Source organism: Echinops telfairi, unplaced genomic scaffold, assembly GCF_000313985.2.
Source record: "Echinops telfairi isolate 266 unplaced genomic scaffold, ASM31398v2 ScPeMD7_60;HRSCAF=208, whole genome shotgun sequence".
Taxonomy (NCBI): domain Eukaryota; kingdom Metazoa; phylum Chordata; class Mammalia; order Afrosoricida; family Tenrecidae; genus Echinops; species Echinops telfairi.
In genome coordinates this window covers 45,832,009-45,842,716 of record NW_022103958.1, presented here as the reverse complement: position 1 = coordinate 45,842,716, position 10,708 = coordinate 45,832,009, and the positions used below count along the sequence as shown (strand labels likewise).

The 10,708-nt window shown below is 41.5% G+C and overlaps 1 protein-coding gene across 1 annotated transcript; it reads left to right on the top strand.

The window, feature by feature from the left end:
• Window positions 1-1,591: 1,591 nt before the first annotated feature.
• On the top strand, window positions 1,592-2,515 carry LOC101654158 (olfactory receptor 2D3-like). The gene has a single exon (XM_004716446.1). The coding sequence runs from the start codon at window positions 1,592-1,594 to the stop codon at window positions 2,513-2,515; it is 924 nt and encodes a 307-aa protein (XP_004716503.1).
• The last annotated feature ends 8,193 nt before the right edge of the window (window positions 2,516-10,708 follow it).

Here is a 10,708-nt window from a genome sequence, read left to right as displayed (position 1 = left end):
AATTATTTTTCCTTCTTTTTAAAACCATTTTATTGGGGGCTTGTGCAACTCTTCAAAATCCATCCATCCATTGTGTCAAGCACATTTGTACATTTGTTGCCACCATCATTCTCAAAATATTTGCTTTCTGCTTGAGCCCTTGGTATCAGCTCATTTTCTTCCACTCCTTCCACACTCCCCACTCCCTTATGGACCCTTGATAATTTATAAATTATTATTATTTTGTCCTATCTTACACTGTCCGACGACTCCCTTCACCCACTTTTCTGTTGTCCGTCCCCCAGGGAGGGGGTTGTATGTAGATCCTTGTTATCGGTTCCCCCTTTCCACCCCAACCTTCTTCCTCCTTCTGGGTATTGTCACTTTCAGCACTGGTTCTGAAGGGATCATCTGTCCTGGATTCCCTGTGTTTCCAGTTCCTATCTCTACCAGTGTACATCCTGTGGTCTAGCCAGGTTTGTAAAGTAGAATTGGGATCATGATAGTGGTGGGAGGAAGTATTTATGAACTAGAAGATGTTGCATGTTTCATCATTGCTACACTGCACCCTGACTGGCTCACCTCCTCCCTGCGACCCTTCTGTAAGAGTCCAGTTGCCTACAGATGGGTCTTGGGTCCCCAATTTGCACTACCCCTCATTCACAATTATTTGATTTTTTGTTCTTTGATGCCTAATGCCTGATCCCTTCAACACCTCATGATCACACAGGCTGGTGTTTCTTCCATGTGGGCTTTGTTGCTTCTGAGCTAGATGGCCGCTTGTTTACCTTCAAGTCCTTAAGATTACTTTAGGTGAAATGTGCAGGACAAAGCAGTTTCCTCTTTGATAGTGCGCAGTCAGTGTTGCATGTCTTTGGCTGTGTTTCCCACAAGATGTTGGCACTCACCACCCCCTTCCCACCGCAGCTCTTCATCGCCTTTCCTCTGGATCTGTGATCCCTCCCTGCCCTCTCCTCTTTGCTTTTAGGCCTTTTGATCCTATATAATTAGTTATTCTAAGGAATACATTCCTCTAGGGTGTTATTGTTCATTTTATAGACTTGTCTATTATTTGGATAAAAGGTAGTCTCCCAGGATAACCTCAGTTCTAGGTCAGAAGAGTATTTTAAGGCCATAGTCTGGCAGGGGGACTTGAGTGTCTCATGGCAAGGGTGGGTTGGTTCTTTAGAATTACTTCGTAAATATAATAAAGGAAATCAATTTTCATAAAGGCTATCAGACAGTTTTCAGACTAAAATTCAAAGTGGTTGTACCGCAATATCCATTCACTGGTTTCTCAAACTTAGATCATGGTCTTCGTAGGATTATTAGTCATTAATAGTCTAACCCAGGTTTGATCATAAAGAAATTCAGAACAATTTCTTGAGGCTGCAGCTACTGAAAGGGAAAAATTAGAAGTGGTTTTTAATGGTCATAACTACTGAACCAAATAAAACTCAGCCTTTACATAAATGTAAATTAGTAAGAAGTGCACATAAATAGTACATTTTGGGTTACTGGTTAAATAAATACCAAACTTACTATTTTTTTTATAACTGACTAATATATATTTCTTTTCTTGATGCTGACCTGTATGAAGAAATAAACATTCATGGGAGAAGAGAACCACACCTGTGTGACTGAGTTTGTCTTCCTGGGCCTCTCCCAGGATCCACTGACACAAGTCCTGCTCTTCTTCCTCTTTCTGATCATCTACCTGCTGACTGTGCTGGGAAACCTGTTCATCATTGTGCTTATTTACATAGACTCCAGACTCCACACACCCATGTACTTTTTCCTTAGAAACCTGTCCTTTGCTGACCTCTGCTTTTCAACTACCACAGTTCCCCAGGTGCTAGTCCACTTCCTGGTAAAGAGGAAAACCATTTCCTTTGTCGGATGCTCGATACAGTTAGTTGTTTTGCTTCTGGTGGGGTGCACAGAGTGTGCACTGCTGGCAGTGATGTCCTACGACCGCTATGTGGCTGTCTGCAAGCCCTTGCACTACTCCACCATCATGACTCATTGGGTCTGTGTCCAGCTGGCCATCGGGTCCTGGGCCAGTGGGGCAGTGGTGTCCCTGGTGGACACCACATTCACATTGCATCTACCCTACAAGGGAAACAATATCATTAACCATTTTTTTTGTGAACCTCCTGCCCTCCTTCGGCTGGCTTCAGCAGACACCTACAGCACAGAAATGGCCATTTTTGCCATGGGTGTGGTGATCCTCCTAGCTCCTGTGTCCCTCATCCTTATCTCCTACTGGAATATCATCTCCACTGTGATCCGGATGCAGTCTGGAGAGGGAAGGCTCAAGGTTTTCTCGAACTGTGGGTCTCATCTTGTTGTAGTTGTTCTCTCCTATGGCTCAGCAATCTTTGCCTACATGAGACCGAATGCCAAGAAAATGAGTGACGGGGATAAAGTGATCTCTGTGTTCTACTCAGTCATCACATCGATGATGAACCCCTTCATTTACAGCCTGAGGAACAAGGATGTGAAAGAGGCATTTTGGAAAGCATTTGGAAGATAGACCCTGACAGATGCAGTGATCATTATTTTTATATATGTTCATGGAGAAGACGACCTTTCAAGCTGTTCAGCACTTCTGACAGATTGCTTTCACATCCTAGATACTCTTTCACAAATCTGTACCTTGTGGTTCGAGTTCTTCTTAGAACCGTTTTCTAGCTGCCTGTCAAGCTTTTAATGCTGAACCGAGTTTTCTTTATTGTGCCTTTTTTGGTTGAACCATTCATTTTCACTTAAGAATGTTCTTTCCATTGGTTCTAACGTTATGGCTACTTGCCATATTCATCCCATGCCAACACACATAGATTATAGAATCCCAACTAATATATACCCTAAATCCCTCCAATTTCTTGGGAGCAAAATCAATGTGGTTTTGTTACAAACTTTATTAATTGGAATTGTGTTGTTGTTCTGTGTGGCAGTCACCTAATCTGGTGTCAATTTAAGGATTTAGAGTGCAGGGGTGGAGTCTAGGCTGCCAATCTGGAGCTAGACAATGAGACTTCTGTGTGGGCATGGCCTTCTGAGAATTCTGGGAAATCTGGTACTTCCTCCTTGGAAGGGGAAGACACCTCTCTCTCTGTAACTCCCTGAGAGACATTGCAGAAGATCAGCCACGTGGATGCGAGCAGACCTCTGAAGCTGGAGAAGCCACAGAGAGACCCCTGCCAGTGCTGAGATGCTTACAACACCACTGGACCCAAAGACTTTCTCCCCACTGGCTTGTGATCGTCCTGCATTTGGCTTCATTGCATGTGTTTCGTGAGTCTGGAGAGGACTTTATTGATTGGTATCGGACATATGGGCTAATATCACAGACTTATGGCCTTGGACTGGACTGGTGTGGGATGTTTTCTCAATGTTCAATTGCTCTTGTATATAAACCTCTTCCTTATATACATATGTGTGTCCATGGATTTGTTTCTCTAGTCTACCAAGACTAATACACCGTGTATAAAGTCTTGAACTATAGCTTAGCCATTTCAACCACATATAACTGTTTGCCAATACAAGAAATGTAAACTCTCATTTCCACAAACATCTTTCTCTGGTATCTTACACACTTGCAGCCCTCTGAGAACCATTGCTGATTTAAAGAAGCTAGAACTTAGAATCAATCTCTCAACATTAGAACTCTAAGACCAGAAACCTCTGTAACAACAATTCACAAAACACAAAAGGCTTCCCCCAGACATGCTCGCCTTTCTCCCACAAACTTATTTTTTCCAACATACATTGAGTTCTCCCCCTTGGGAAGTGCAATAGAACAGCTTCAGTTGAGAAGCTTCTACAGGAGGTGAAGATTGCCCTTTGAGTTGAAGTTAACCTTTTCTAACTCATGCTCTACCCACTGTTAGGGTAGAAGCACCATGCTCATATGATACACTGACCCTTCCTTAGTAAAGATCCCATTGTTGGCCTGCCCTCAACTAAAGGTCTGACTCAGGATATTAAGTGGTGGCAAACACTGTGTTAGTCTGTAGAATTGTATCAGTTCCCATCCCAGTCTTCAGGGGGTGTGAGCCATGAAACATCCCAAAGCTTTTACTATGGGGTCAAGGTCAACATGCTGTTGTTGGGTACTGTGCAGTCGGTTCCAACTCATGTGACTCTGTGGCCAACAAAATGAAAACTGCCTAGTCCTGTATCATCCTCACAATAGTTCCTTTTGTCAAGTGCAGTGTTGGGGCCACTATGTCCATCCACCTTCCTCTTTTTAATTGAGCCTCTCTACTTGACCAAACATTTTGCCTTGCTCCTGGAAGTGGACACTCCTAATATGCCCAAAGTACAAGAGTCTTGCTTCTAAGGAGTATTCCAGCTATACTTTGAAGACAGATTTTATTATTATTATTCTGAAAGTCCATGATGCAGTCAATATTTTCCAACACCATAATTCAAATACATACGTTCTTATTTGGTCTTCCTTATTCACTGTCCAATTTTCACATGCATATGAAAAGGCAATATATTCGCTTGGTCAAGTGACCTTAGTCTTTAAAGGACACATTGGCTCTATAACACTTTAAATAAATCTTTTGCATCAGATTTGCCCAATGCAACATGCCATTTGACTTCTTGATTGGTGTTGACATGGGCATTTAGTGGAAACCCAGCAAGTTACAATTATAACGCTGTCTATTCTCTGTCATGGTTCTCCATTTCTCCTGGCAGAAAACCCACAGCATACATTGTACATTTCTCTTTACTTACTTTGCCAGTCTTATCTATATTTCCAGACTTGGCCCAACTCACATGCCATCACACCCTTTTAATAGATTTTTGTCTTATTAAGGACAGCAAGATAACCTGTGGGGTCCAGCCCCAGAGTCCAACGGTCCTGCAAACAACATGTGCAATTCCAGAAGACAGGAAAGGGGTGCCGAGGACTAAGCTCCATTCTCAGGAGGAGGGAGAAGAGGGAAAAGAGCCTCAAGTGTGTTCAACAAAGTGTTTTTATAGCTCTTGAGATATGGAAGTTTTTTGTTTCACGTACACATTAAACAAATGGGCAATGTACTAATCTTGAATATCCCAAGCCATCAAGGGGCATACGTCAAAGGGAATACCAGGTATGCAAGAGACAAGAGGTTCAAATGCCTCTAAGGATAAGGGACTAAAGGAGCAAATGCTCTTAGAGATAAACACCCTTTAACTGCCTATGTACAAGAGAAGCCAGGAATCTTTATTACTAGCATTTACATGGGGGTAGATATGCTGTGGAGAATGTCCTTCCTAGAATTTTGTGTATTGGGGTGCTTTTCCCCTATTTTGGACTATGGGGGCATGCCTCATGCTAGGGATGGCCTGCCAAGACCTGTGGGCATGACTGCTGGGAGTAGGCCTCTTACACTTTGTCCTGTTCGTCAGTTTCCCACAATAACCTTTCTGATGAAGTGAGAAGAATATAGAAGTGCTTCATTTTCATTTTCATAGAAGCAGTTTAAATGTAACGTCTACCCTGACCTCCTGACTGACCCAGTGCTTCCACAAACAAACACGGTGAGTGCGGCCTGGCCTGAGCAGAGAACACGGAACAGCCTTGAGGACCGTCAACATTGCCACATTGACTTCTGGCCACTCCAACCTAATGTTCCCCATTCTGGATGCTATGTGAGCTTTTAAAAGCACATCGTTTTTAGAGTTTTTAAAGAAAATGAACTTTTAAAAATTTATGTCACAGTGTGTATGCCTTTTAGTTTGTACTAACTCAACCCACATGATATATAGTCCATTAATATGGCCCTGTAGTCATAATCCCTTCTAGCCTCTGCCTATGACTATAATCTCATTTCAGAGGGAGTTCTCTTTTACAAGATGAAGGTGAGCTGCTTCCTTAGTAGAACTAACTTACTAGAGGGTGTGACTGAAATCACTGTCCTTCGTTTTCCTTGGGGTATGGTCTGCTGAAAGACAAAACCCCACCTACATCAGGGCATTCCTCCATGTATAAGAGCCATTTAGGAAGCACAGAGGGAAGAGGGCCATCAGAAGAGCAGTAGAGCCCCCTGAGAGCTGTGTCTCAAGTGGTGGAAGCAGAGGTCAGATCATCAGAGGCTGCAGCAGGGGGAACTGGCAGCAAGGGAGCCAGGCAGCAATGAGACCATGAGGCAGAACAGGGAAGTTCCACTGATCCTCCGAGAGTGTGAAGCAGAGCAGCCTTCTGGCTTCCTGGCCCATGAAGGCAGAGGCCAAGGGACAGGTGTCTAAGAGGCTGAGGATGGGAAATAAACCTGGCTGTTGTCTGAGAAAAAGTGTGACTGTGGATCCATGACTGTATCCTTCCTGTTTCCTAATCCTGGCTTGTAGCAGCCTGTTAACTCCACTAATAAACCGCCTTCGTGAATATGTCTCTGAGTTCTATGTGGTCCTTATAACCAATTATCAAACTGAAGATGGAAGAAGAGTGCTGTGGAGAAATGGTTAGTATCAGATTGGGGTTATGGAAGATGGAGGGTGAAAACATGTCTAACCCAGCCTCCTGGGACTAGGGAAGTCAAAGGAGATCACATATGGCCCTCCATGCTGTTTGTGCATCCTATGATGTTAGTTTCAATAGCAATGCTTATTTGAGTGCCTTTATTCAGTGATTAGTTAGTGCATTTATTAACCAAATACTTATTGAGCACTCTTCCAGGTGCTCAAGACATATGCTCAATGAATGAAGCTCAATTTCTAGCTTCATAGATCTTGCACTCTAGAATGCAATAAAAGTAATTATGCACATGAACAAAATATGACAAATGAAATATCATTAAATGTCATTAAAGAATACTTTGCATTACATTAGGAATGAAAGCAAAACAATGTTATTGATAAAGGTTTTGCTAGAAGGTGATATGTCAGATAAAGGACATCTTGCATCGCAGTGAAATGAATACTTGGGCTGAGAGCAGCAAGTTAAGAAAAAGAAGCAAAAAGATGCTTGAGGGAAGAGTCTCAGCAAAGAAAACAGTCAAGATGGTTGGAATGGACACACATTTTTGAAATGAGGACAGATAAAGATAGTGTGATTAGAGACTGATGTGTGAGAAGGGAGAGTGAGGAATGAGTTCATCAAAACATTCAGGACAAGGTCACAAAAGGCCTTATAAGTCCTGGGATGGTGTGTAGATTTCTGTTCAGTAGAAATCCGTTCCTATACTGGTTTTAAAAAGTCACTCTGAGTATTATATGGAGAATTCTTTGCAAAAAATGCAAACATTCAAGCCAGAACAACAGTTGGTAAGCTCAATTGTAATAATCAAGTTTTGAATCATCAAAGATCAAACTGGAACTTCTGCAAAAATTAAATAGTTTTTTTGAAGGAACAAAGCAATTTGGAATGGGCAGCATTTGGTGAGGATTGGCCAAAGGACTGTAGTGAGAAGGCTTTTCACAGAGCTTAAATAGATACCATCTAGGAACTCACAGGAATAAGTTCTGATTGGTGGGCATTTCCATAATCCTGCAGCCACAAACATAAGGCAATGATCAGAAGACTTAAAAATGAGTTTTCTCCTGGTAGAGGAACCTGCCATTGGGAGAAAATACTTAATGTACATGGAGCCCAAGGAGAGAATATGCCCAGGGTTGTGTTCCTAATCAAATACTTTTGACCTATTTCCTGTCTAACCTTTGATGACCCAGGCCATGTACTGAAGACTACTAGGACTTTAGACTCTGTCCTTTAGGGGTCCATAACATCCTTCTTAGGCCAGACCAGACAGGTTCTATGTGGAAACCCCACTAAGTGAACTGGGCTATACCTCGAACTCACCTGCAGTAGATTTAAGGCACTGGCACAGCCCCTGGACTTAAGGCTGTAAGGCCACAGTGTGAGAAGAGCAGATGATCTCCATCCCAAAGTTATGGAATTGGTGGTGACTCAGGTCTCTTCCTTTGTGGGTACCCAGTGAATGGTAGCCCAGGACTACCCTATAGTTACTATTTTAATGCTCTTATTGCTTTTTTGATCCATGTATTAGTCACGCGGCACAGTTCTGCCTTTGTGAATTAATGTTATTGAGAGTTTGGCCCTATTTCTAACCTCATTTTTAATGTAAAATGTCCAGTCATTTAAGCTTTTAACATTTTTAAGCCAATACTTCATGTATTTCAGTCTGGAAAGGCATTCAATACATGTATGATGATCTTTTCTCAAAAGTGTTTTAAATTTTATACCATTGTCTAAATTATTGATACTTTCAATAGAATTACTTTACACTCCATTGGGATGATGATAATATTCTGTCATAAAATGGTAATGATGTCTCTAAAGAAAACCAGAGACCTATATAAACCATAGATATATGAATGGATTTAAGCCCCGTGCTTAAATCTAGTCCCAATGTAAGAAAAATGAGTTCTTATGGCACGGCCCTGGTCAATGCCCACCGTCATGAAGAGATCACGCGTGATACGGGTGCTACAGCAAAGTGTGGTGGAGAACCCAGATGGTGACCAGCTATCTGAAAGAAAAGCACTTGGGGTCTTAAAAGCTTGTCTTAAACTAAGTGAGGTGTCAACTAAGTCCACAAGGAAGAAGCACACAGACCTGCGTGATTCAAGGATTATTAATAATCATAATAAATCCAAATAATTAAATCCAAATCTGAAGAAAGGAACAGTATCAGAGATTAAATTGTAAACACCCAGTTTGCAGAAGGCTACAAATGACAGTGAAAATCCTAAATCTATTTGCAATCACCACATGGATTTGGCCTCTGATGAATCGCTGATGAATCTCCGACCATCATCCGGCAATGAGAATAGCCTGGCTATCAGTGAGAGAGCTTTGTAAAGTCAGTTCTTGCAGATGTAGTTAGGTTAAAATGCAATACTGTATCATTTGACCTCCCACTTGACCCGTTTTCAAGTTGTCTTAGTTTTTAATATTGTCTGTTCCATTTTTGATTGAGGTTTTTCTGTATAATATTTTCATTAATTTTTTTTATTGTTTGTGTTTGTATGATTTTCTGTATCTGAAATCCAGGATAGGTAAATCCATGGAAAGAGGAACTAGATAAATAATTACTCAGGGGCATGTTAGGGGAAGTTGTGGGAAATGGGGAGCTAACAAGAGTAAATTGTTAGGGCATGGAGACTAAATGGCTTCAAATGCAGTTCAGAAAAATCAGTAAACAGTACAAATGAAGTCTGGGCTATGTCTTTGGTAGAAGCCCCTCTTTATGCCAAACACTAAGTTCTTTTGGGCTCCTTCCCAGAATTTAGGATTATAGGAAAGCGAATTCTGATGATATAGTTGATTATGGTTTGAGCTTCTAACCTCAATTTCAATAGTTCAAATCCACCAACCACTCTGTGGGAGAAAGATGAGGCTTCCTGCTCCCATGAAGATTTATGGAAACTCACAGGGGCACTTCTATTCTTCCATGTAGGGTTGCTGTGAGTCCTAATAGGCTCAATAGCCATGATGGGTGTGTGTGTGTGTGTGTGTGTGTGTGTGTGTGTGTGTGTGTGAAATCAACGGAGAGGTAGAGGAGATGTAAGACATGTGGTGGATATGCTGTGTAAAGTGAAAGAAGACAGATGAAATGTCCATATTAAGTCTGACTTCAACGAGTCTGTGGTTGATGGTTCTGTTCACTGACTAGGAGAAGAGTAAACAAAAGCCAGGAGTTGAGAGATGGTAGATACTTTTTGAAAATTTACTTTGGATAGGTTTATATGGATATGTGTTATGTGCTAAGATAGTTCCAATGCCCCTCTTCAGTATTTTTAATAGATAGCAATAGAGCCTCAATTTAATCTGTCTTGACTTTTTGGCCTATAATCATGAACCTCTAGCTATTTTTCCTGATTAGCAGAAGAAAATGAAAACATTTTTGAGTATAATGTGGACAAGAATCTGAAATTCCTTGGTAGCTATTCAACAGAGGGCTCATGGGAGTTGGCATTTTCCAAGTAATGTAGAAATATATGCGTTTTTGTCAGCTGTCTTTTACATTATCATCATGATTGAACCTCTATTTTTTTAAATTCTGATAAAGAACTTGAAGACCTCAGAGGACCACAGACTGGATGGAACAATATTCAATGTTGTTCTTGACATTAGATGAGATTTGGGTATTTCAATCAGTGATTGCAATAAAACCACGCCCCAGTGTATTTCTAGGTATAGAAGGATTAAGAAAGTTAACACTAGTGATTGCTCCAGGGAATGCCCTGTTTACAACAGCTATAGGACCTGAATACTTCCTGCCAGGAAAATGCTCAAGGCTGCTTCCTTAATGAATTTGGGTTCGTGCCCTTTAATGAAAGGGTGCCCAGGGGGTTGAGATGAATTAAGACTCGTAGTCTAGTTGGTGTCTCAATCTTCAGAAAAATTTACTGAATTGCAGTGGAGGTTGCTTGCTAAGATATGAATTAGAAGGTTACAGAAACCACACCTTTCATCACATCTCTCATCTCTGCCCTCACTACTAGTGCTTGTCTCATGCCGGTTCTCCAGGTGAGTAGGTAAGATGCTGAGGGACAGGTAACTAAGGAGTTTCAGGAGTCTGATATGTTGATTATGTTCATTGAGGTGAACTTGGTCTTTTACTCTTCTCTGCCCCCACCTCTTTCCCACCTGGCTTTTAGAGAGAATACAAACGATTCTGTGTTGTGGGGAATATTAAGCTACAAAAGGATCCCAGAATGAGTACCAGGGCTGTGGAAACTCATTACCTCTTCTTTTTGCACCTGGTTG